The 27,602-nt window shown below is 41.5% G+C and overlaps 1 protein-coding gene across 3 annotated transcripts in view; it reads left to right on the plus strand.

Annotated features, from left to right (window-relative positions):
• KHDRBS3 (KH RNA binding domain containing, signal transduction associated 3) overlaps positions 1-27,602 on the plus strand; it is a 147,827-nt gene that overhangs the window by 78,204 nt on the left and 42,021 nt on the right. For all 3 annotated transcript variants that reach the window (XM_065903371.1, XM_065903372.1, XM_065903373.1), the window contains 3 exons: positions 940-1,086; positions 12,382-12,521; positions 25,667-25,862. In XM_065903371.1, coding sequence (XP_065759443.1) covers positions 940-1,086; positions 12,382-12,521; positions 25,667-25,862 — 483 coding nt within the window. The remainder of the gene's footprint in view (positions 1-939; positions 1,087-12,381; positions 12,522-25,666; positions 25,863-27,602) is intronic.

Genomic DNA, 27,602 nt, shown 5'->3' on the forward strand with positions numbered 1-27,602 from the left:
CTTAATGTTGAGAACAACGACAGAATAGTAATTGTTGCTCTAATGAAGGCTTGTTGAAAAAGCTAATGGAGCAAAGTTAGTGGTTCCTTTATGATCTGAGTCCCCCCCCGCCTCCTGTTTTCTTCTCCTGAATTTCATTATATCAACCAAAATTTTTTTTAATGTTTCTCATAATTAAATAAAATCATATAAAAATTTTCATTTATTTTATTCACTGTTTTCTTCTCAGATAGAGTGTAGGGCCTGGCATTTGGAAATATTTTTTGAATGAATATATGAATGAGCAAATGAATATAAAAATAATAATATTTACCTACTCATTCAGAAATGTTCATTGAGCATCTACTATTTACCAAGCGCTTTTCTAGACACAGAAGCATGCAGTAAAACAAGACAACCATGGGTTCTGCTCCATGGCAACCACTTTAAGTGAGAGATTAGAAAATGGACCAACAGTAAAGTATTTTAGACAGATAGATACGCACAGTGTAACCAGCACAGACGCAGGCCTGGTTGGGCGGCCCGTTTGAGGAGCACAGAGGAGTTCTCTGCGTGCCTGGGGGGTGAGCCAGCAAAGCTGGGGGTGTGAAGAGAGTCAGGAGGAGCATAGAGGAGTTCTCTGCAGAGCCTGGGGTGGGGGGAGCCAGCAAGGCTGGGCAGGTGAAGAGAGTCAGCCGGCATGCATGGCCTTGGCTAGACGGCAGGAGGACTCCAGGGCCAGAGGCAGGACTGGAGGCTTCCTCCCGTGCAGCAGGAAGCCTGTGGAGGCTCCCTGGGAATGACAGAATCATGTATATGTTTCAAATGTACTTTCTTGGGTGTTGTTTGCTGCTGAGTGAATCTTTAGGACCACCATGTGCTAAATAAACTTGGTAGTTTTTATTTTCATTTTCTTTTCTTACAATGACACCCTTTCAAACATGGGTTTTCTTTCTTCAGGAAGAAGAGTTGAGGAAAAGTGGAGAAGCAAAGTACTTCCATCTCAATGATGATCTCCACGTTCTCATTGAAGTTTTTGCACCTCCAGCAGAAGCCTATGCCCGGATGGGACATGCTCTGGAAGAAATCAAAAAGTTCCTCATTCCAGTTAGTACAATGTTTCTTGATAATTAATTGGTACTTGAAAGTCCTCCCTTTGTTTTAATTCTGGATAATTCTAATCAGTAATTGTTATTTGCATAGCGCTTGATCTGCTAAAGTGTCCCTGTGAACTACTTGGCATCTTTCCTTCTTTTTCTGTGAGGCCAGGCATTTTGAAAGAGATGAGGCAATACAGCTCAGGTGACCCAGCAAGAAAGGTGAAGAGCAGTCAGTAGTTTGTGTTTTGGGTTGCAAGTCCTAAGCCTTTTTGTGACGCTGAAGTCACCTCACAGGCTCGTTGCTCTGCAGCACGAGCTTGGTGGTGCCGGCCATGAGCCAGGCGCTGTGCTTGGAGCTGACGTGTGGACTGAGCGCGGCCCCAGCCTCGCGGCTGTGTGGTTTAGGGACGGATGGATGCAGTCGATTTCTGTGTAGCATGACTAGGGTGACGGACAAGAGCAGACCAGCACAGAGAGGAAGGGTGCTGTGTGGACATTGATGTTTTCTTAACAGTTAGTGGTCGCATTGATCCTTTTCAGACACCTTGACGTTGCTGAGAATATGATAATTTAAAGAGAATATATCCCTATTTCCACTACAAGAGTTAGTGTAGGCCTTCTGTATAATTTGCGTGTTCTAGATTTAAAAAACAAAAATTTGGACCTGTCTAGATTTTAAAAAAGCAGAAATTGAACCTCTTCAGACAGTTTACTATAGAGAAACTGTCGCCTCCACTAACAGCTGTCTGGGGTCAGGTCGTGCTCAATAAATGCAGTAGATTGACTTGCATACTGCAGCCTGTGTCATGATTACATTATCTGTGAGGAAACTGTCATATTTGTAGGGAAATCATGTTATAAATCATGACTGCCTTGGAAAAACCAGGGCATAAGATTGGATTAAGTACTTTAATTTGGGAACTTAATATAGTTAACTTTTTATTGGTTCCGTCAAGCCAGTTAAGATGATCCTATTATTCATTTAGTTTAAAAACAAAGTTTTTGAGTGCTTTCTATTTGATAGACACGTGTAAACCAATGCATGACATAGTCCCTGCCCTTATGGAGCTTCTGTAATGGGAGAGACAGGTTGGAATCAGATATTTACATAAATGACTTTAAAATTGCAACTCTGACAAGAGGAAGGAGAGGTTTACTCCCCTTGTGGTCATTCAGTGTGGACTGGGGAGTGCCGGCTTAGCCAAACTGGATAGACTCAGTTTCCAGAGGTGGCCGTGGCAGGCCTCCACCCTGTCTCTTTCCACTCTTCCACCAAGACATGGGTTCCAACTTTTCACCTTGAACCTGAGCAGGCCAGAAGACTCTTGCCTAACCCAAAGTCACAAAGAATTTCTGCTGTGTTTTCTTAACATTTTATGGTATTAACTCCGGTTTAAGTCTATGATCCACTCAAAGTTAATTTTTGTTTATGGCACTAGATTTAGCATCTGAATTTATCTTTTTCTAGTAGGTACCCAGTAGTCCCAGCACCGTATACTAGAAAGACAGTTCTACCCCTGTTGGATTGCCTCAGCACCAGTGTTGGAAATTAACTGCATATAATGTATGAATTTATTTCAGTGTTCTCAGGTCTGTCCATTGATTAATGTACCTGTCCTTATGCCTGGACCATGCTCTTAATTACTTCAGCCTTAGAGCAAATTTTGAAATCCAGGTTGTGTAAGTTCTGCAACTGTGTTCTTCAAAGTTGTTTTGTCTTTTCTGGCTGCTTTGCATTTTTATGTTTCTTTTGCATTTAGCTTGTGACTTTTTACAAAAAAAAAAAAAAAAATTTCTTAGGGTTTTGACACTATAGAACCTGAAGATCACTTTGGGGATAATTTCCATCTTAATAATATTACATCTTCCTATCCATGAACTTGAAATGTCTCTCTGTTTTTTAAAAAGATACTTAAATTTTTTTCTCAGCAGTGTTTTATTATGGTTTTCAGGATCCCAGGCTTGCATTTCTTTTGTTAAATTTGTTTCTAAGTATTATATACTTTTCGATGTTACTGTGAATGGAACTGTTTTTCTAAATTTCATTTTCAGACAGTTCCTAGCATACAGAAATGGAGTTGATCTTATTTGACCTTGCTGGATGTGTTTGTTAGTTTTAGCGTGTGGATGGCCACAAGGACATACAGAGTCATGTGATCTGTGAATAAAGAAGCTTTACTTCCTTTCCTATCTGATGCCTTTCATTTTTTATTAATTTTATTTTCTTCTTTATTGCACTAACTAGAACTTTTTCAACACTTTGTTGAATAGACGTGAAGATGGAAATCCTTTTCTTATTTTCAGTCTTTTACCAGTAAGTGTGATGTTAGCTGTAGGGTCTTTTTTATTGCGACTCTTTATCATGTTGAAGTTCTATTGCTAGCTGTTAAGAGGTTTTCTGGTTTTGCTTTCATTTTATCACAAATAGGTGTTGGATTGTGCCAGATGCTTTTTTCTGTCCATTGAGATGATCATGTGGTTTTTCTTCTTTATTCTGTTAATCCTAGTGTGTTGCATAGTTGATTTTCAGATGTCAAGCCAACCGTGCAGTCCAAGGTTAAATCCTACTTGGTTTTAGGATTTAACCAACTTGATATATAGTCCCTTTTATATGTTGCTGGGGTTTGCTTACTAATAGTTTAAGGATTTTTACATCTATAATCATAAGGGATATTGGTTTGTAGTACAGTATTTATATAGACATTAACACACATTTATTATTTTTGGTGCTGTTCATTTCTTTATGCAGATAGAATTGCCATATGATATGATGTTGTTTCTTTTCAGCCTGAAGGACTTCCTTTAGTCTTTTTTGTAACATGGGTCTGCTAGCAAAATTGTTCTTTTTTTCTCAAAGTGTCTTTATTTCATCTATATCCTAAAGTTTAGTTTACAAGCATACTTTTTTTATTGCACTTCATTTTACTATGCCTCAGAGATACTATGTTTTTTACAAATTGAAGGTTGTGACAACCCTGTGTCAGGCAAGTCTGTTGGCATCATTTATCCAATAACGTTTATTTACTTCATGTCTCTGTGTCACATTTTGATAATTCTTACAGTATCTCAAGCTTTTTAAAAAATTAATTTTGTGTTTGTTGTGGTAATCTCTGATCAGTGATCTTTATTACTACTATTACTACTGGGACTCACTGAAAGCTCAAATAATGGTTAGCAGTTTTTAGCAATAAAATATTTTTTAATTAAGGTAGGTACTTTTTTTTTTTTAGACACAATGCTATTACATGCTAATAGGCTATAGTATAATTTTAGACATAACTTTTCTAGGCATTGAGAAACTAAAAATTTTGTATGACTTGCTTTATTGCAATATTTGCTTTATTGCAGTGGTCTGGAACCAAACCCACAATATCTCTGAATTATACCTGTATATAATTCTTGGTTGGCGGTTAGGTAGTAAAAGACCATTCATCTATTTTATAACCTCCACTATTTTTGATGGGAAGAGTCATTAATTATTTTGTTCTGTACATGATCTGTTGTTTTTCTCTTGCTGCTACTCAGGCTTTTTCTTTCGTTTTCAACAATTTGACTTTGGTGTACATGTTTGTCTTTCTTGTTCATTAAACTTTGTGGATATGTCGGTTTATATCTTTCTTCAGATGTGGGTAGTTTTCACCCATTGTTTCTCTGGATTTTTTCCCACCTTACTCTTCCTCCCCTACCCTCTCAACCTCTGGATTCCCATTATGTGTATGTTGGTACATTCGATGGTGCCCCAGAGATATCTTAGACTCATTTTCCTTCGTCTGCTTTTCTCGTTTTTCAGAGTGAACACTTTTAGTTGACTTACCTTCAAGTTCACTGATTCATTCTTGTGCCATCTCAAATCTTTTGATGAACTCCTCTAAGTAACTTTGCATTATAGTTATTTTGGGTTTTTAAAAATCTTTTTTGCTAGTCCAGATTTGAGTCCTCTCCTGGGAAGTTTCTTCCTGCCCTGGGTAAGGGTGATATTTTCATTTCTTTGCATGTCTCAGGTTATTGGTGAGAACACCCCATTTTAGGTAATGTTTTGCGATGAATCTGATTCCGATTCATTATTTCCCAGAGGGTGGTTGTTGTAGGTTTTTTCTTTTCTTTTCTTTAATAATTTAGTTGGACTGAAACGGCAGTCTGTCTCCTTCATGGTCTAAAGTTTTGTTAATTTTTTTATTTCTCAATTTTATTCTTAAGCCTGGCCTTCTTGGAGTTTTCCCTGGGTCAGCATTGCTGAGAGATCGGCCAGTGACTTGTCAGAGGCTGTGCTTAGCACCTGTGTCTGTAGGGCTTTGGCCTTCTGCGGATGGGACTGGCTGTCACTGCGGAGTATAGTCAGGTTCCTGTTTGCCCTGGCTTTTGCTTTCTGCCAGGAATCCTTGTATCCCCTTTAGTGGACACACACTCACTATCAGGCAGAGAGCTATCAAAGCTCTCCATGGCTGGTAAATTTGTGGCTAATCTGCCAATCTTTCTGTTTGTTGCTTGTTCCACCCCAAACCTGATTATTAGACTTGCTGACTGATCTTCTCTGGTCATTCACTACCAGTTGCTACTAATATTGACAGTGCTGCTGGGCATGAAGCTCTTTCATTCATTCTTTGAAGTTGAGTGAACCTCCTTCTTCTGTTTCTTGTGGTTTACCATCCTAGTGGAATTCATGCATCATCTGGGCTGGGAGGAAGGACGGAAGCATCCCTAGACAAAATCACCACAGGCTCCCACCCTTCTTTCCTGAGACTTAGCAGTTTTTCACAAACAGTTTATTGTATCCCTTCAATAAGTTTCCAGAGTTCTAAAATTGTTTTTAACTATTCAGTCAGCTTTTATTGTTGCTTTTTATGGAAGAGCTTTGATAAACTCCTCAGTTACCCTGCAAGTCCCATGCTCTCTTGTAACCTTTAATTGTTTTTAATAGGTTGTTTTGTACCTCTGTCCATATAAGCATATGCAAAGTTTTGCTTCATTCTTTTTAATGTCTGCATAATATTTTATATGCATGTTCCAGAATTTATTTAATTAATCTTCAAATAATGAACATTTATTTCTTATAGATTATAATTCAAACACTGATCCCAGGATTAACGTTGAACATAAATATTAGCATATTTTGGCAAACATATCTGAAGAGTACGTTTCTGGCAAGGAACCCACTGAATTTTTAATAAATTACTTTTAATGATTTTATTGAAAAACTTTTTCCGATTCTCCAGGCTAACACATTTAAATAGATTCTAAATTTACTGGCTAGAGAAATCCCATTTACACATATTTAATTAGAATTCTAATCAATTTTCTGCTCTTCACAATTGATGACAGTGTTGGTATTAGTGCTATAATAGTTTCACTTTTCAGATGGGAAGTTGAAGTGATAATTTAGTAAAGACTAGTTTAAAATGTAAAATTGTAAAAATAATTTAGTCTGTAAGCTGCCACCTATGACTTGGTTTCTCTACTGATTTAAAAGCATTGTTTCAAAGACCAATAAAATTGTAACTACAGTGTGTATATCAGTAGTGTCTTGTGTGACATCAGAAGAAACAGTTACCTCATGTCTAAAGAAGTTGTCTAAAATTACATAGCTGCTCATGCAGTTGGTTAAATTCAGGCTAAATCTCAGATGTGGTTGACTTAGATTCCATTTTTTTGTTTGTATTTCCCTCCTAACTACATTGTCTACTTTAAAATTTACTTTCACACAGATGATGTTTAAAATAAGTTTTTAATTCTACTTTTTGTAGCACCATTGTAAATTACCTAACTTTACTCAGAACAAAGCTTTTGCTTATTTTTTTTTTATTGTGTTTCTAATGGGGCCTCAGTTATGTTCTTTTCCCCTGAATCTGTTTTTAACCACATAAAATTTTGTGTCCTGCTTTCTAACACTTTTCAATAGGGCTAATACTTAGCATTTACATAGCACATTTTATTTAGAATGCGCTTTACAAATAATTTATTAATCACACATTTTTAGTAAAATGGCAAGGAACAGGTTGATGGGCTTATTTTAAAGAAGTTGAAATAACTGTAGATTCACATGACTTCTGAGGTCATGATACCCCAGATAAGTTAGAGAATCTGTATTTGCAATAAAATCTAGACTCAGACCTCAGCCTTTCTTGCTGATGGTAATGACTTGAATTTTTCTTCATTTACCTCTCTTCCTCTTACTCTGCAGGTGTTAGCTGCAGAGTGTTATGATATCAACTTCATTTCTGATTGGTGTCCATGTTATTTTTCTTACTTCAAAATGCTTTCTCCTACAAGTTGTTTTTTGCACTCTACTTTTGAAAAGTAAGGAAGAGAGCATTTGTTTTTTAGTCACTCAGTCATGTCCAACTCTTTGTGACCCCGTGGACATGCTAGGGTTCCCTTCATCATCTCCCAGAACTTGCTCAAACTCATGCCCATTGAGTTGGTGATGCCATCCAACCATCTCATCCTCTGTCGTCTCCTTCTCTTCCTGGCTTCACTCTTTCCCAGGATGAGTCTTTTCCAATGAGTCAGCTCTTTGCATCAGGTGGCCAAAGTATTGGAGCTTCAGCTTCAGCATTTTATATTTTAATTCTAAATAATTCAGGATAGTGTCTTATCTGGGTCTTTTATTCATACTCACATTTGCTTTGTTTCTTCTATCATCAAATCCTTCCTTCCTTCTTCAGACTGTGGTCCTTCTCTCTTCCTCTTTGTAGCCAAACAGCTGGGAGAAGCTGGCTCCTTTAGTGTATCTGGGACTTGTTCTCATTCTTTCTTCATTCTACCTGAATGAATTCTAGCTCAGTCACTGTTCACCAAAATGATTATGAAGTCAGTGCTGCCTTTGTAGTTAGTGAATCCCGCAGAGTCAGTGCCTGGCTTCTTATTGATGTGACTGCAACTCTGACTTGCTGTGGCTTTTGTGGCCTGGCCACCTGCCTGTTCCTCCCGTGGTCTGTGCGGACCTTCCCCGTCTGCATGTGGGTGTTCAGAGCGGGGTCTGCAGCCCTTCCCCTGCCCTGTGACGGTTCCCACACGCCCTGTGGTCTGTGCGGACCTTCCCCTTCTGCATGTGGGTGTTCAGAGCGGGGTCTGCAGCCCCTCCCTCGCCCTGTGATGGTTCCCACACGCCCTGTGGTCTGTGCGGACCTTCCCCGTCTGCATGTGGGTGTTCAGAGCGGGGTCTGCAGCCCTTCCCCTGCCCTGTGACGGTTCCCACAAGCCCTGTGGTCTGTGCGGACCTTCCCCTTCTGCATGTGGGTGTTCAGAGTGGGGTCTGCAGCCCTTCCCTCGCCCTGTGGCGGTTCCCACATGCCCTGTGGTCTGTGCGGACCTTCCCCGTCTGCATGTGGGTGTTCAGAGCGGGGTCTGCAGCCTTCCCTTGCCCTGTGATGGTTCCCACACGCCCTGTGGTCTGTGCGGACCTTCCCCTTCTGCATGTGGGTGTTCAGAGCGGGGTCTGCAGCCCTTCCCTCGTCCTGTGATGGTTCCCACACGCCCTGTGGTCTGTGCGGACCTTCCCCTTCTGCATGTGGGTGTTCAGAGCGGGGTCTGCAGCCCTTCCCTCGTCCTGTGATGGTTCCCACACGCCCTGTGGTCTGTGCGGACCTTCCCCGTCTGCCTGTGGGTGTTCAGAGCGGGGTCTGCAGCCTTTCCCTCGCCCTGTGACGGTTCCCACACAGCCTGCCTGCTGCTGGTCTCTCTACAGGTGGATTCTCATGGGAGGTCCCCACAGCCACCGCAGGCTCAGTTGTTCTTCAGGAGCACTCGGCAAAGAGAAAATGAGCGAGTCGGGAAACCAGGCCCAGGCTTCCTGCTGTCCCTTCCCAGTGGACTTAGACAGGACTCATTGATTCTCCCAGCAGCACCATGTCACGACCTGGGCTGTTCATTCAAACCAGGGAGGCTCACCTGAACCTTATGTCCAGGGTTTTTATTGCGGATCAGTCACAAAGGGGTGCAGTGCAGTGCACTGCAGACAGATGCTCAGAGGCCTGACAGATGCTCAGAGGCCAGCACCACAATCCCCCTTTCTGAGCCACAACAAACATTCCCCATTGGTCACGTTCCTGACACAGATTTATCTGGCCAAGTGGGTACAGCCTGACCTCAGGCCTCAGGCACATGAAAGCAGTCTTAATAGGCAGAACCCACAACAGATTCAGAGGTTCTCTGCCAGGAGCCTACCATGGGCCAGCCTTGATGACACACCCCACTCTGTAATGTGTGGGACCTGTGTAACTCTTCCTTGCTCACTTCTGTATCCCTCTCTTTGACTTCTGAATTTTCATTTCCTCTGTCTGATTGCTATAGAATATCTCAATTTTTATGTACTGTAGACCATTGCAGACTCAACCTGCAAAAATTGATTAAATTATTTGTTACTCTTCTTGTCTTCCAGAAACAAAATCAACATTCTTGACTTTGCTCTTATACCCCTGTAATCAATATTTTACCATGTCTAATAAAATTAGGCATTATAAATAACTCCATGTCTACCTCTTCCCACCCTTCCTGCCATGTCCCTCCCTACTCCAGGTCATCTTTACCACATCCTGGGATTACTTAACTACTTCCACTAATGTTTCTGCCTCCAGTGTTTTTTTTTCTTTTTCCCCTTTTATTATCTTTTTTGAGATATAAATCACACAGCATAAAATCTACTCATATAAAATATATGATTCTGTGGTTTTTAGTATCTTCCATAGTACTGCAACCATCAACATAATCTAAGTTAAGTTAGAACATTTGTAGTTTTTGTGGCAAAAAGTAGAGGGCCCACCTTATTTTTTTGATGTGGATATTCAGTTGTTGCAGCACCATTTGTTGGAGACTGTTGGAGAATCAATTGACTGTATTTGATACCTTTGCTCTCATTTTTATTTCATTGATCTTTATGTATTATTTAAGTCAGTATCATACTGTCTCGAGTACTATAACTTTACTGTAATTTTTGAAATTGGAGCATACAGTCCTCCAACTTTTTCTTCCTTTAGATAGTTCTGGCTAGCCTAGATTCTTTGGATTTCCATGTAAATTTTAGGATCAACTTGTCTATTGCTGCAAGAGGCCAGCTGGAATTTTAATAGGGATTTCCTTGATTCTGTAGATCATTTATGTGTGTGTAGGGGGAGTTATTGTCATAAAAACAATGTTAGGTCCTCCTATCCATGAACATGGGATATCTTTCCTTTTACTTAGAGTTTTTAAAATATATTCCAATATTGCTTTGTACTTTTCAGTGTACAGATCTTACATTTATTTTGTTAATTTACTTCTAAGTATGCTATTCTTTTTGATGCTATTCTAAATGGAACCTTTTTTTTTTAATTCTTAAAATGCTCATTGTTAGTATAAAGAAATACAACTGATTTTTGTATATTAATCTTGCATCCTGCATCTATACTAAACTCTTTTATTGGCTCTAATAATGTTTTTGTGGATTCTTTGTGATTTTCTGTATATAGGATTATGCCATCTGTAAACAAATTATTTTGTTTCTTCTCTTCCAATCTGAATACCATTAATCAAAAGTGGCAGAAGTATATATCCTGTCTTGTTCCTGGACTTAGGCTGACACTTTCAGTCTTTTACCATTAAATATGGTATTAGCTATGGGTTTTCTTAGTTTGTTGGCTGTTTCTATAATGAAAGTATGTTGGATTCATCTGTCAAATTTTTTCTCGGTGTATTAAAATTACTATGTGATTTTTGTCTTTTATTCTATTATTATGGTATTGTGTTAATTGATTTTCACATGGATTAAACCAAGCTTTCAATCCTGGTATAAGTTCTGCGCAGTTCTTGTGTATATTTCCTTTTTTTATTGTTCATGCTGGTGGATTTGACTTCTTAACACTTTTTCAAGAGCTGTTTCATCTATATTCCTAAGAACACTCTTTTGCAGATTTCTTTTAATGTCTTTGGTTTTGGTATCAGGGCAACAATACTTACTTCATAGAATCAGTAAGGAGATGTCTCCTTCTTTTTAGTTTTTGGAAGTTTGTGAAGGATCACATTAATTCTTTTTTAATTGTTTGTGGAATTCTCCAGTGAAGCCCTGCAGACTTAGGCTTTTCTTTGCAGGACTTTTTTTTTTTTTTTAGTACTAATTTAGTGTTTTTACTTGTTACTAACTGTTCGTATTTTCTGTTTCTTCTCTCAGTTTTGATGGTTTGTGTCTTTCTTGGCATTTGTCCGTGTCATCTAAGTTATCTAGCTTGTGGGCACACAGTCGTTCATAGCATTTTCAAAATATAAACATGAATATGCAGCTCATTTTCTTAAATACTTTTTAGTACCGTAATTTCTAGACAGACATTTGATGTTATCTTTAAAATGACTTAAGTCTTTACTTGATTTGGTTTCTGCTTTCCTTTCCACTTTGAAGACCACTCCTCCCCTCCAGACTTCTTGTAGTTTAGCCATTTAGCACTTCTTTCAGTTCCCTGGACACACTTTTACTCTGGATTTTAAAATATACTTTTTCCTCTGTCTAGAATACTTTACAGCATCTCTTCTGGTAAGTGGTTCACTCACCCATAGATAACATTTCTTATAGAGAATCTACTCTTAACTGTCCATAGCTAAGTTAGATGGCCTTCCTTTTTGATCATATAGACCTGAACTTTCTTTTGATTGTAAAACAGACCACACTTGTATTTATTGCATGTCTTTCTTGACAGTTATTGAATGGAGTTGGGGATATTATTAAGGAAAGGAGAGAAATCAAGGATAACTCCCAAAGTTTCTGAGTTGAATATTTTGAAAATAATGTAAGAGCAGGTTTTCAAGAATAAGGTGATGTATTCAGTTTTGGAAATGCCGAATTTTGCAACTTGAACAATATCCAAATGAATATGTACAAAGAGCATGTGTGCATGCTGTTCTTAGTTTCAGTAAAGCTGCTGTGTTGCCTCTTTGTCTTCCTCCTTTCTCCTGTCAGACTGAGAGTCCTTGGCTACAGGAACCATGTGTGCTCCCCTGGGTTTTGTTCGTTGGTACATCATTTATGCTTAGTAACTACAAGTTGATTAAGTTGTAAATAATAATGCCCATATATCAGTTACATGATATTTTAATTTTATTATAAATAATTCACTTGGAAAGTATGCCCAAGAGAAGGTGTTATGACTGACCGTAGAAAATTTTAGTTTAGGGGAAAAATACTGTTTGGGTTTTTCCATTTACAACGATTCATTCATATCTTTTCATTTCAACAGACTCAAATCTTATTTTACGTATTTTAACTATTTTTCATACACTTTTCTATTAAAAATTGTTTATTTCTTGTCCTAAATGTTTTACTTTCTTCTCTTTTGTGTAGGATTATAATGATGAAATCAGGCAGGCACAGCTTCAGGAATTAACATATTTGAATGGTGGTTCCGAAAATGCCGATGTCCCAGTGGTTCGGGGGAAACCTACCTTACGTACAAGAGGTGTACCAACCCCAGCAATAACCAGGTAGGTGTGATTAATTGACTTGCCTTGTTGTTGTTAGAATGGGGTGTCATAGCAACAGTTTTCCTGTTTTCTTTATTAACAGGTAAGCAGGTCTACCAGTGTGTTGATACAAACCTACGGGAATGCTTTCAGGCAATATGGTATCATATTAAGAGGATTCATTTGGACTGCAGTATTCTTGGGCTTCCCTGGTGGCAGGAGATGATCCCTGGATGGAGGAAATGGCTACCCACTCCAGTGGAAAAAATCCCATGAACCTAGGAAAAATTGGAAAACATAGAAACATTGGAAAATTCCCATGAACATAGGAACCTGGTGGGCCCAAATCTGTGGGGTCACGAAGAGTCAGACACAACTGAGCGTGCACATTCCTGGGCTTAAATATGACCTGTCCCGCTTACTAGCTAATGGATGTAGATAAGTTTATTTAATCACTCTCATGCTATTAATCCCTTAATTCTTTAAAATGTAAGCGATAGCTTTGATGAACAAATGGACATCGTAGAAGCTTGTTTCATTTTGAGTGCAGATGGTATCAAGCTAGTTCAGTGCCACGTCTCCAGTGGTGAGCAGTGTCAGGTACCAGGTGAATGTCCCCATGCCTGTTCTCTTTTTATTTCATGTAGATACTCTGTGGTATCTGATACTCCAGATCTTGTCCAGGCACACTGAAATTTTATTTTTGTCTCAAACTAATGATTCATGACCCTTTTAAACATGAAAAATGTTTTAATGAATTATAAGTCAGTTGAAGAAAACTGTAGATTGAGATATGACTCTCAAACCTATTTGAGAATTATTTTTAATTTTTGAATTTTTGCCCTTTAGTCACACAGATTTTTTTTTTTTTTTACTAGTGACTATATGTATTTTTTCAGGTAGTTTTGCATAAAGTAATTTTAAATAGGCTTATTCCATATAACCAAGTGCATTTGGAGGAATAGCAAGTCGGTTCCCCTGGGGGGTGTTGCGGATCACACCCTGTCAGAGCAGTTACAGACAGGTGTTATTGCAGTATAGAATAAACACAGACCTGGGCATGGCACCAGGTGGGTTTTCTCTATAAAACAGGCTAATAATAATAGGATTGCTGCAGATGATTTAATGAAATAATTTATGTAGCTGTTCAGTAAATGGTAAATTTCTTTCATTTCCATTTCTCCTAATGTTAAATAATTTACTTGAAATCATAAAAATTACACATTTGCTATATTAGTTTCCTGTGGCTGTTGCAGTGAATTACTACCAATTTGGTGACTTTAAGCAATAGAATTTGGTCACAGCTCTGGAGACTAGATGCCTGCAGTCAGCTAAAGGAGGCCACAGCCTGGGTGTTGACAGCTCTCCCCCTGGAGGTGGTAGCAGGAATCCTTTTCTTGACCCTTCCAGCTTCTGGGCATGTGGGCTATCATCCTTGCCTTGAGGCCATATCTGCTCTCTCTTGTTCTTCCCCTTGTCTTGCTAAGTGCCATTGGCCCACCTCATGCAGGGGAGGGAGCGTGTGCCTATATTTAGTGCCCACCTGGAGTGTCACACCTGCCAAGGCCCATTTTACCCCTTGGATGGAGAACACAGAGCTTGGGCAGGGTCTTTAGTTTAGGGGATGTTCTGTCCCCAAATCAGACCGGTCATTCTTACTGAAGATAATTTCTAATCTGGTTGTCATGTTTTCAGTTAAGTAGAAAATGTTACCTTATGAACAGGCAGGAAGGCAAAAACTTTCTGTTCGGGGAGTGTAATGTCTAGAGAAACCCCTCCATCCGCCCAGATGAAAAATTATTCTTGATGACAACATATAAATTGCTTACTGTTTAAGCTTTTCCGTTGCCTTGGTGGTTGATATTCTTGGATCGAATCGCTGTTCAGTTCACAGTCAGAGCCCGTGGTTTAGTGTGTGGAGTCATGGCTGGCTGTGCTGACTGAACACCTTCATGAGGGTACTTCTGGACGCTGCTTCCTCCCTCATGTGAGGTGAGGGCTTCCATGGCAGCGCATCTTCCAGACACTATTGTTAAACAGGATTAAATTCATGTTCCTCTAAGAGGCATACAGTGCCTTTCTGTGTTGTTCTTAAGACCTGTCTCCCGATTGGTCTTTATTCCTTACATTGCCGTGTTTCCTGTGTTTGGCACCCAGCCCCACCACTGGGTTGAAGTGTGTGCTCCCCACTTCCAGACCTTTGTTCACACTGTTCCTGCATCTGCAGTCCTCTCTCTGCCTCTCACCTGTTGAAATCCTACTTGTCTGCACACCCCAGCTTACTTCAGCACGCACTCACAGTGCGCCCGCTGTTGGCTGAGTACTTCCTGAGCGTATTACAGAGTTTGGCTAGGGTAAGCCTCAGCAGCAGCCCTGTGAGGTAGGTGCTGTTCTGCTCGTCACCATGTCATGAATGAGGACAGCGGGCAGGGAACCCGGGGGAATGCGGGCACTCTGGTTCCAGACACCTGCCTCTCCCTCTCTTTGAGCCTCCCCTTCGGTTTTCATTCAGAATCTTGTTTTTTTCTTCCACCCATTCTTCCCTTGCCATTTTTCCATTGAAATTTCATTCTGTCACTTTTGTTGTTTTAATTAAAGCACAATTAATACAAACTATGATGAGAAATTTGTATTTTTACTACTTTCCCTCATCAGATCATATGGTAACTTACTGTAAGTTAATATTCACCTAACAGAATAAAAGTTAATTGATACAGAAAGTATTAGGGTAGAAAATTACAAAAATCCTAAGAGTGAGATTGATTAATATACAAAAAGGTGCATGTTATTTTGTAAGGTTGGCAAAATTGGTCTTCAGATTATGCTTTGACCTTTCTAGTGGCCAAAGCTGAGGGAAATACAGTTATAGAATTCATGATGTCTAAATGGCTAAAAACAGTCATAAAATGAAAGACAAATGTACTTACTGCATCCTCACACTTTAGTCCTGGGACCGTTGGAAGGTCCGAGGTGGATCCTCACCACACCCAACCCCTTGGAAGTCATTTTGATTTTAGCTCTAAAATTATCCATAAATCTATTTTTTTTTTTTTTTATCACCTTTCTCATTCTGCATTCCAGCCAGACTGGTCTCTTTTCTGTTCCTCAAACAGGCTAGCCCAGTCTCTCTCCATGTCCCTGGCCTTCCCTCCTCCTCCTTGGAAGGCCTGTCTGCAGTCGCCTGCCTGCCCCTCAGCACCTTGCTCTTAGCACACCCGGGCACCTTTCCGAGAAGCCTTTGCCGTCTTCTTCTTTGAAAGGGCCACCCTGTAGCCCAGAAGCCAGTCCACACACCCTTCTTGGTTACGTAACAGCATTTATCAAACTGAATTTACCTTTCTGATTGTTCACATTTTCACTGGTGACTCCTTCAGTTCAGTTCAGTGGCTCAGTCATGTCCAACTCTGCGACCCCATGAATCGCAGCACGCCAGGCCTCCTTGTCCATCACCAACTCCCGGAGTCCACCCAAACCCATGTCCATCGAGTCAGTGATGCCATCCAGCCATCTCATCCTCTGTCGTCCCCTTCTCCTCCTGCCCCCAATCCCTCCCAGGATCAGGGTCTTTTCCAATGAATCAACTCTTCGCATGAGGTGGCCGAAGTATTGTAGTTTCAGCTTCAGCATCAGTCCTTCCAATGAACACCAAGGACTGATCTCCTTTAGGATGGACTGGTTGGATCTCCTTGCAGTCCCAAGGGACTCTCAAGAGTCTTCTCCAACACCACAGTTCAAAAGCATCAATTATTTGGCATTCAGCTTTCTTTATAGAAAAGACCATACATGACCACTGGAAAAACCATAGCCTTGACTAGACGGACCTTTGTTGGCAAAGTAATGTTTCTGCTTTTTAATATGCTATCTAGGTTGGTCATAACTTTCTTTCCAAGGAGTAAGTGTCTTTTAATTACATGGCTGCAATCACCATCTGCAGTGATTTTGGAGCCCCCAAAAATAAAGTCTGACACTGTTCCCACTGTTTCCCCGTCTATATGCCATGAAATGATGGAATCAGATGCCATGATCTTAGTTTTCTGAATGTTGAGCTTTAAGCCAACTTTTTCACTCTCCTCTTTCACTTTCATCAAGAGGCTTTTGAGTTCCTCTTCACTTTCTGCCATAAGGGTGGTATCATCTGCATATCTGAGGTTATTGGTATTTCTCCCAGCAATCTTGAATCCAGCTTGTGCTTTTTCCAGCCCAGCATTTCTCATGATGTACTCTGCATATAAGTTAAATAAGCAGGGTGACAATATATAGCCTTGACATACTCCTTTTCCTATTTGGAACCAGTCTGTTGGTCCATGTCCAGTTCTAGCTGTTGCTCCCTGACTGCATATAGGTTTCTCAGCAGGCAGGTCAGGTGGTCTGGTATGCCCATCTCTTTCAGAATTTTCCACAGTTTGTTGTGATCCACACAGTCAAAGGCTTTTGCATAGTCAATAAAGCAGAAATAGATGTTTTTTCTGAAACTCTCTTGCTTTTTTGAAGATCCAGCAGATGCTGGCAATTTGATTTCTGGTTCCTCTGCCTTTTTTAAAACCAGCTTGAACATCTGGAAGTTCACGGTTCATGTATTGCTGAAGCCTGGCTTGGAAAATTTTTAGCATGTGAGATGAGTGCAATTGTGTGGTAGTTTGAGCATTCTTTGGGATTGCCTTTCTTTCCGATGAAATGAAAACTGACCTTTTCCAGTCCTGTGGCCACTGCTGGGTTTTCCACATTTGCTGGCATATTGAGTGCAGCACTTTCACAGCATCATCTTTCAGGATTTGAAATAGCTCAACTGGAATTCCATGACCTCCACTAGCTTTGTTCGTCGTGATGCTTCCTAAGGCCCACCTGACTTCGCATTCCAGGATGTCTGGCTCTAGGTGAGTGATCCTTAGGATAAGGTGACTCCTTAGTATAATGTAAAACCTTAAAGGACCTTGTGTCTCTAATACATGACATATAGGACTCACTCAGGAAATAAATGTTGAGTGAATTCAGTACGTTTACAGATTCTTTAGACTCTTCTGATGGAGTGTTGACATTTCCAGTATCGCTGGTGTAGCTCTTGTCTGCCCCATGACTGATTCGCCATGGAGTCACCTGCTGGGACTGGTCACATGGATGGCACCACTGGGAAATGTCTCAGTGGAGCAGGTCATTGCTGGAATCTTCTTGCATGTTCCCCACTGTTCTCACTTTAGGATACCTTTCTGCTAAAAGATGTAAATGATCTAAAATTAAATCCTGCCATAGGGAGTAATACATATTTTAATAAAACCTTTTCATTCAGTTTCCGATGAGAGGACTAAACTTACTCCTTTCTTACTAGGAGATGAGCAAGTTGCTTTTTTACGGTCTACCCCGTGCTGACTGTGATACGTCACTTCAGTCCTTGCAAGGACCCCAGCAGAGAAGTGTCAGGGAGATTAGGATTGACGCCACTCCAGGCAAGCTTCTATTTAGTTTTGTTTTTCTCCACAGGGTTTCTACCCCTTGTTTTGCTGCTGCCTGGATGGTCTGGGTGAGACAGATCTGAGCCCTCAAGGATGCCCCATTCCTTCCACTCCGCAGGACAGCCGGCTGGTTCTGTTTAGCTTTTCCACTGCCCTTGTCTCTGACCCCTCTGGCCCTGACCCCGAGTAGCAGGCAGTGTTCTCCTTGCATTTGTTACCAGAGACAGCAGGGGGAAAAAGTGAATACAGCCTGTCTCTCTAGGTAGTAAATACACATTCACCAGTGTTGGGTGCTACATGTGGTAGGTTTGTTTCAACTTAGGACATGAGGCTGACCTTAACAACTCAAGACCTTCTGTCAAATGGGGGAAGTTTCAGCTCCGGTCTCTTCACATATCTTGCGTTCCCCTCTCTCTTCTTTTCCTGGATGGCAGTCTCAGGTTAGAGCTTCTGACTGCACTTGCCAGTCTTTGTGCGCAGTGCAGGAGCCTCAGCACATTCGCAGGCTTCCGTGAAGAGTGGAACTGTCCTGGGGCCACTGCGGAGATCTGCAGCTTCCAGACGCTGCGTGAACTGTCAGCATGTGGTGATCACTTGTCGTCTTAACCTTAGATCATGTCCCACTGATAATAATGATACCGTGGTTTTATACGGCTGGCACCTCAGCAGCCGCTGATAAATTCTAGCCACAGTCGCATTGACTAGTGGGCACCACGTGACTTCTCAACCACAGAATCAGACAGAACGTGATCACCCTCATTTTTGCATCAACACTAACCTTCACGTGGTACCTATTCTCTTTTTAAAATGGATTATGAATAATATCATAGATGCTGAAGATTGTTTTAATGATGAAAATGATATACTTTTCTCCACAGTAGGGGAAGTTATGAGAAATGTTATCAGGAAAACTGAGTAGTTAATATATGGGCCATAAATATTTCACCAACATATGATATGATTTACATTAATCTACCAATCTATATTAAAAAGTCCTTTTTTATTATTAAGGAAAGGCTGGAAATAGGAAAAAATGATGATCTACTTCTTTTTATACGAAATTATAAGTTTCCAATTGGGAAAAAAGTCGTTAATTTGGGATGGTATATAAATTGTTTGATTCCCTCCTGGATTTGCCTGCTGAGGACCTTGTACCACCTGACCTGTCAGAACTGTCTCGCCCCTGCCTCCTTCCTGCCAACTCTGTGTGTCTACTGTCCATGCCCTTGAAGCCCAGGCGGTGATCAGCACACACGAGCTCCTCGCTGCAGGCAGAGGCTGGAGGACTTTCCCTGGAAATGAGCTTCTCTGCTGTCTTGCCGTAAGCGCAGAACTATCCCCGCGTCCTCAGCATCCCCTGCTCTTCCTCCCTCCTGGTCTCTGAGTTATTGCAGCCACACTAGAGTTGATTCAGGAGAGACAGGAGAAAAACCTGTGGTTTCTTTTAAAATCACCTTAGTAGGTTTGGGGAAGGCAAACAACATGGCAAACAATGAGAAAACTTCCAGCTAGAACCTGTCTTGTAAATGCCAGCCTGGAACGGAGCACGGTTCTCCTGGTCACAGCACCAGAGCACCCTGGCTCTTCAAAAGTTTAATCAGTTTTTTTCCTCTTTGAACATGAAGTCAGTTTCTGGTGTTAGGTCATTTAATGTCACATGTTTCCTGAGCTCTTTCTGTGACAAGAAGTGAAGTTACACAGATGGTGACCGAGTCATTGTCCGGCCGTTCAGGGAGCATAAGAGGAAAGTCAGAGCAGCGAGTAGTGATGGCAGACTGGCTGAAAAGAGGACGAGGGGTATGAGGAAGAGTGAAGTGAAATAGAAATGAAGATGGGGAGCGTGCACACCGACACACCCAGGAGAGGGAAGTCATCCCACACAGAGGGGCCAGGGCTTGAAAGCAGGGAGAATGGCGCCACATGCCTGGAATTGGGCTGTGGCTACAGGAGAGTCAGAGTCACCCGGGCCCCTCCTAGTGGGTGGTCTCAGTGGACTCCCTCACTAAGCCTAGTTTCTTCATCAGTGAAATGGGAACAGAACAGTGAGCACACAGTAATCCAGATCCTACTTAATGTTTTTAACTGTCCCATTGAAGCTTAGACTATGGCATAATACCTTTTCTGATTACTCAGAATGACCCCTCACTAAAAACTGAAGTCCTGTACCACAGATACTTCTTACAGTTTCTCCTCCATCATCAGTTGAGCAGGAGAGTTTTCTTGTCCCTATATAGTCAAGCTGGGTCCGCAGATTATTGTTTATGTGTGCAGAGAGCATGTCCTAAGGATCACTAATTTACTGAGCTCACAGGCAGGATGTGGGGCTCATGCCACCATTGTTTCATAATTTGGGGACATGTCTCATGTTTTTTTTGCATGGTTTTGTTGCTCAGCAAGCCTGCTTGGTTTTGTGGTTAAGCAAACCTGCTTTCTTGGGAAATCGTTAACTGACAGGAGTCTCTCATATTTTTTTTTATGGATACTTACAATCACCTAGTGGGATTAACTGTTTAATCCCTTGTTTTGTCCCTTCACTCTGTCCCTATCAGATGAATCACAGGGGAAAGAAGAGAGATATCCAACAGGTTTCATAACAGGTCTGTCACCTCTGGATCCAAGCCACACACACCAGCACTTGAGAGCTTGCTGGACATGCAGTCTCAGTCCCAGCCTAGACCTCCTGATGTTGACGCTGCCCTGAGATCAGGCCCATGCGCTGTGGGTGCGCAGTACAGTGTGAGAGGAGAAGCGGGCCCAGCCCCATGTGTCAGGATCTGCAGAGGTGCTCCGGGTGAAAGCTGTCCCAGTCCTCTCTTCACAGCTTCAGTCTCCCTCGCCCTGGTGGTTTCTTATGTTTAGTCTGAGGGATTGAGACCTTAGGCCACATTTACTTTTACCTTCTGTCTGGCCTCTCATTCCCTTCTCAACCTCTGGCAAGAAAAAAAAATCTCGATGATTACGCTTGACTCTTAGAAGCACACACCATCAGAGATGAAGAAATGCTGTCACACGTGTCAGGGATTCTGTGGGAAAGTAAAGCACCCCTCAGGTCATTACTGCATCAAGGCTGATCCCCGGATGGAGCTCAGTGAGGGCTTTTCTCACTGTGACACCAGCTAGACCTTGACTAGATCCACAGGCCCCTGCTATGATCAGTTGTAGGCCCTTCTCTTCCTGAGGCCCAGGCCTTACCCAGCTAATAATGCTGGAGCTGGCTTGAGCTAATTCATCAAATTCATTGTTTTGTTCTGTACTTTTGCTTCTCATAAAATATATAGACAAAAGCCAAACACTATGATATACATTTATACCCTTATTCTCCCACACTGCATTACTGCTGCTACATGTATAGAAGGTACATAAACGTGCTGCTGCCGGACGTGTAAGATGAGACCTAATGCAAGTTGTACCTTCTGCTGTCTCTCTCTCCTCACTCTTCGGTCAGCAACCAGAAGGACAGTGTTGAGGACAGAGTCCACAGGTGATCACCACTTACTGAGTGCCTGTTTTTGCTTGGGCACTTGATATAGTTGTAACGCTCACAACTATTCCACGAGAGCTGGATCTTGTTTACTGGTTCTGTGGATGGAAAGCCCAGGCTCAGCAACCCAGTGATCTCAGGACTAGATTTGAGTATTGAGGCTGTGTGTGTTGGAACCCAAAGTATGGGCTTTTTCATCGTATCCTAAAACCTCTTACTAACATATAAACTAAATAATTAGTTCCTAATGGATCAATAACTTTTTGTATTCATTCAAAGCACGGTTCCCATGGAAAAAAGCTTATTTCAATTATTTTCATATCTGACTTGTAAAACCAGAAATCAACATCACTGTGCTGAAAAATGCAAACACACAGAACCATTACAATCACACACATTGACCAGCTTATGAAACCGTGTACTCAGATAGGTTAGGTTTCTGCTTTTCCATTATCCCTGTTCTGAGCAATGCAGCACCCAGTCCTATCAATTTGAAGCAACTTTTCAAGTAAAAAATAAATGAGTTCCCATTGATTACCATTATAAATCTCATCTCACAGACGCATTTTCTGTTGTCACCCCGTGTCATCAATCCTGCCGTTAGCTCTGCCCTGAGCTTGATCTGCAGCACTGGGTGAGCATGCACGGCGGTGCAACGGGATGTGCGTGCTGGCCGTGCCTCTGTCATGACTTCCCTCGCCAAGCGCCTCGTACAGCACTAAGGCCGTGCTGCTTCACACCCTTCCTGTGGGGTTTCAGACTCTTAGAGACGAATCTTCAAAGTGTTTTTTGTAGATAAGTGTCCCGAGCTACACGCATCAAATGACTCGTCTGAAACTATCACAAGTTCTTTAGTGTGATTCCTATACCCAGTGGGCACATCACCTAACAGTGTCAGTGCTGATGGGAGAGAATTGTGAGGCTCTTAAATACAAATTTATGTTTTCAACTTAAAAGACATGAATTTATACAGTCAAAGTATTGAATATTTTGTGATTGAATAGTGCCTTGGATGACAGGGGTGAGATATGAGATAAAGAAGCAGGAGCCTTAATTAGTTTGATTATACACAGAGTGAGTGACATAGCACAGATGCGTCAGATGTACCAGGAGTAGAAACTATTCTCTAATTACACCGAAGATTTTTTAGATACATAATGGAGATAAAAAGATGAGTAAAACTAAAGATATTATTTCTGTCAATACAGTTCAGAGAGATTGAAATTTGTTTAAGTGGTTTTGAGCAGGAAATATGCTGAATACTGTGGGTGCCCTGTGCCATTTTTCCTTCCCCATAACACCAGGAAAAGAGCTCTCACAGTTGAGGAAACTGTCCTGGGAAGTTCAGACCCTTGATGCGTTTGAATGTTAACTGGAGGGCAGGTTAAATAACCACAGTCAGGAATCGCATTCAGATCTGAATCCAGCGTCCTCATTCTTGACCACCAATTTTACTGCACCAATTTTTATGGCCTAGTATTTAAATATATATATATATATATATATCTAATTTACAATACTTAACAAATGGATGGATAACACAGGTTCCCTAAAGGTGAAAGTCAAATTTTTTTTGCATGATTTTGACAGTTTTGAGGAGTACCAATCAGGTTCTTTGTAAAATGTTCCTTGTTTGGGATTTGTCTAATATTTTTCAGATTAGCCCAGGCTTATTTGTTTGGGGAACAAAAACCATAGGGTAAATAGATATTTTTATTATGCCATATCATGGAAACATACTATTTGCATGGCTTATCACTGTTAGCCACTTACCAAAATTTCGGTTATTCATTGCAGTTTATAGGAAAGCAGTTGACTTACGAACTTTGTATTCCAAGACTGTGTTTCATGTGCTTATTAGTTCTGGTTTACTGTTTGCTTGTCTAGTTGCTTTTTTTTATCTTGATCTGGGTGGTTCTTTGGAAACTTTTACAGAGAAATGATGTCACCTGCAAACAAAGTTTTATTTCTTCCTCCACAATCTTGAAAGTTTTATTTCCTTTTTGTGCCTCATTGAGTTAGGTAGGACTTCTAATACAATAGAAATGGTGAGGCTGGACATCCATGCCTTCTTCCTAATCTTAAGGGGAAGCATTCAATCTCTCACCATTTGATGTGTTACTAGTTGTAGGTTTTTTGTAGATGTTCTTTTTTAACCTGAGTGAATATATATCCATTTGCTGAGATTCTTTTTAATCATGAATGACTTTGTGTTTCATTGAATGCTGCTTGATCTTAAGATTTGATCTTAAGATTTTTCTTCTTAAGCCTTCTTGGTGTGATGGATGGATCACACCAATTCTCATTAATGTTGAAGCAATCTTCAAGTGAAAGTTGCGCAGTTGTGTCCAGCTTTTTGCGACCCCATGGACTATATAGTCCATGGAACTCTCTAGGCCAGAATACTGAAGTGGGTAGCCATTCCCTTCCCCAGGGGGTCTTCACAACCCAGGGATCGAACCCAGGTCTCCTGTGTTGCAGGCAGATTCTTTACCAGCTGAGCTCCCAGTTGAAGTAGGCTTGCATACTTGGAATAAGTCTTACTTGGTTGTGATGTGTTTAATATATTATTAAATTCAATTTGCTTCTATTTTTGAGGATTTTTGCATCTTTGTTCATGGGAGATACTGATTTATAAATTTTTATTTCCATTTTATAATATTTTTAATGTCTTTTGTTTCTCCTTGGACCACATATCTCTTCCTCAGGAGGTCAGAGACCACCTAGCCCAGCCCTGTCACCCTTCTCAGCCTCTCTGTCTCCCAATACCTTGGCCAGTCGTGTTGGACTTAGAAAAAAAATCTTGGGAGACACCTCCTGTGATAGATCCCCATGAGGGCTCAAGGCCAAGTTGGGGCTAGTCACTTTTGTAATCCTTGGTGGCTCAGGCCAGGCCCAGCCTGTAATGCAGAAGTAATTTTCAGGAGGCATTTCCAAGGACCAGCTGCGGGGAAAGTGTTGGAAGAGGTTCCCTCTGATTTTACTTCCTGGTAGAGAATGTGGAAGACTGATATAATTTCTTCTCAGTATTTGATAGGTTTTGCCAGTGAATCCTCTGGATCTGATGCTTTCTTTTTTGAAAGATTACTATCAATTAAATTTCTTTAATAAACATAAGATTATTTAATTCTCTTCTTGTGAGATTTGGTCATTTGTGTATTTCGAGGAATTAGTCCAGTTCATCTAAATTAACAAATATGTGGGCCTAGAGTTGTTCATAATCTTCCTGTTTTTATCTTTAATGTCCTTGAGATCAGTAGTGTGACCCCCCCCCTTTCATTTCTGATATTGTTTTTCCTTGTTTAGCCTGTCTAGAGGTTTATTAATTTTATTGATCCTTTCAAAGAGTTGGCTTTTGGTTTCGTTAATTTTCTGTTTTTTGTGAAATTTGCATTTTCAGCTGTGTATTCACTATTCTAGTCAAACTAAAGAAGAAGGAGAGAACCAGTGTACAGGCAGCCACATCAGCTGCTCTGTTCTCCTTGTTTGCAGGACGTTGTCCACAGGAGGTAGGCCTGGCTGGGCCTGTATTTTCCAGTAGAGCTAAATGTCTGTCCTCATTTCTTTATAGGACTTGCACGCTTGCTCAGGTTTTGGCTGCCTCCTTCCTTCTTCTCTTGACTTGAAGTCTCATATTTTATGTTAGAAATACATGAATATGTTGCATTCTACTTCAGAAAATATATGTTTCTTTCACTTGAGAACTGTGCTTTCCATCCTGTGTAGTAGATATGTTATTTGAGAAAGTCCATTCTGTTCCCTCTCTCCTGGAATCGGTTGTGTATTTTGGTCCTGGGTTTGCCGTCTGTGTGTTCTCAGCCAGCCGTAAGATCCCTGTGGGGCTCTTGTTTTCTTGTCCACAGTTGGGCCAGTAAAGCTCGGGTCGCAGTGTTGGAGTGAGGACTGGCTGAGACTCTGGTGGGGCGTGATGGCCCCAGGGGATGCAGCCTCCCCAGATGTCAGCTTCCTGTTCTGGGTCCCAAACAAGAACCAATGCTGGGGCTTCTTTGACGTTACCATGTTTATTATCACTGCACTAGGTGCTTGAATGATTGAAGTTCCTTTCTTTAGGTAGATAATCTGTTCCTGACTTGCTTTAGTTTTTTCTTTGCATATAGTGTCCTTATTTCTTTTTACAGATTTATGGAACATTGATTTTCATGAGGTGTTAGTGCATGTTAACACTGGAATACTGGAGAACACCATGCAAATTCTTAATGTGACTTTCTTGCTTGTAGGGGCAGGGGAGGAGTCTCAGCCCGGCCGGTGGGAGTCGGGGTACCACGGGGGACGCCAGCTTCCAGGGGCGTCCTCTCCACCCGAGGGCCAGTGAGTCGCGGAAGAGGACTACTCACTCCCAGAGCACGAGGAGTGCCCCCAACTGGGTACAGACCTCCCCCGCCGCCCCCGACGCAGGAGGCCTATGGAGACTATGTAAGTGAAGGTGCTTTGATGGCCTGTGATGCAGACAGTGTCAGGCGTGGTGACCAGTATCCCTCACCCTGCTCAAACTGAGCTCTTTAGCATTTACTGAGTGCTAAATAAATACTTGGTATCTGAGACACAGAAAATGTGAAAGAAATAACTTTGTCAAATAACTATGAAGGTGAATTTGGGTGGTGGGGAGGCTCAAGCCTAGGACCGAGGAGACATGCTGGCAGGCTGTCACACAGGCTTGTGACACAGCGTTCATCCACTACAGTTGCCTCTGAGTGATTCAGTCCTTTAAAAAATAATTGCCTGCATATAACAAGTCATTTTTACCCTTAAGTGTTTCCTCTTAGACTTTGCTGCTGAATATGGATTCTTAGTGGAAATTCTTTGTCAGTGAAGAAAATAAAAGTTTCTATTTTTTTTAATTAATGCAAATCAGTTTTTCCATTTATCATTCAGTAATTCTTTGATATGGTCCACAGACTTACTTAACATAAGAGAAAGAAAATACATCCATGGAAAATAGGCAGCAGGGGGTGGGAGCGTTGGTTTCTTTAACAAGAATACAGAACCCCTGGGATTCTTTCTATGATTTTCTATTTTAACATAAAGGAGGAAAATAAGTACTGGATAGATGTGTCATATTAGTCATTGTAAGTATTAATATTAAAGGAAGATTATATCAACTGTTGTCAAAGAAAGGGAAGCAGTGCCAGTCCTCCAGTTCCCAAAGCACTAGGTTTCCACATTTCCCTTAATTGAGGTCTCCTGCTTGGAGCTCAGCTCCTCTTTGCACAGTTTCTGGAAGTCTGACATAATCCCTGGGCCACAGACAACGTCTTCCGTGTCATCCGCAGCCACTGGAAAGACCTGAGCCCTTGTCCTGGTCATCCTGAACTTCTGGTAGCTTCTTAAGTGTACTGAGTCCTCTTAGGCTTCCAGAGCTCTGCTCACGCAGCGGTCTCTGCCTTGAGAGCGCCTCTCCGTCCTCGGAGCGTTTCCTGTCTGTCCTTGCAGATTCGGGTCAGCTGTTACTGGCGCCTACCTGCTGGGTGTCCTCACGCCTCATGCTGGACTGGGTGCTGAGGGTTAGGGCCGAGAGCTGTGCCCCAAATACTCAGCAGAGACGGCGCACTGGGAGCTCAGTGAAGTATATTTAAAACATAAATTCATTATGGACATTTTCACCACTTGGCCGTTCAGTTGGGGAAGGACGGGCCTCTGTCTCATCTCTGTGTTCTTACAGTTGGATGTGGTCCTGTTTGCTAGTCTTCTTACCAAACTGGCAGTTGGGCCTCACACTCATCCACAAGGGCTGAGTCTTGTGAGGGTGGCAGAGACTGTTGTGAAAGGAAGCAAATGTTGTAAAGTTCCTTTGAGGTAGCCTGGTGTCTGCTCTTTGCCACCTCAGCTTCCCTGGAGTCCTCGTAGGCTTGGCTGCTCTAGGCGTGTTGGATGGCGTCTTCATCATCACCAGGCCGTTGTGTGGATCCTGACCCGGCTGTGCCATAACATGGGGACTTAGCTTTGTTGGCTTCACAGTCTGCCTGTTTCAGAAAGACCTAGTGCCTTCTTTCCATACATTAATTCATCTTTCTACTCAACGAGATGGATCGAATTCCTACAGTGTGAACCAGATGCATGTGTGTGTGTCTCAGTGTGTACTCTAGTGAGTCTTGAGTGAAATTAGATGAATACAAGTAGAAATTTCTTGAAAGATTTAAGTTTAGGGGAGCAAAA

Source organism: Muntiacus reevesi, chromosome 12 (genome assembly GCF_963930625.1).
Source record: "Muntiacus reevesi chromosome 12, mMunRee1.1, whole genome shotgun sequence".
In the NCBI taxonomy this organism is placed as follows: domain Eukaryota; kingdom Metazoa; phylum Chordata; class Mammalia; order Artiodactyla; family Cervidae; genus Muntiacus; species Muntiacus reevesi.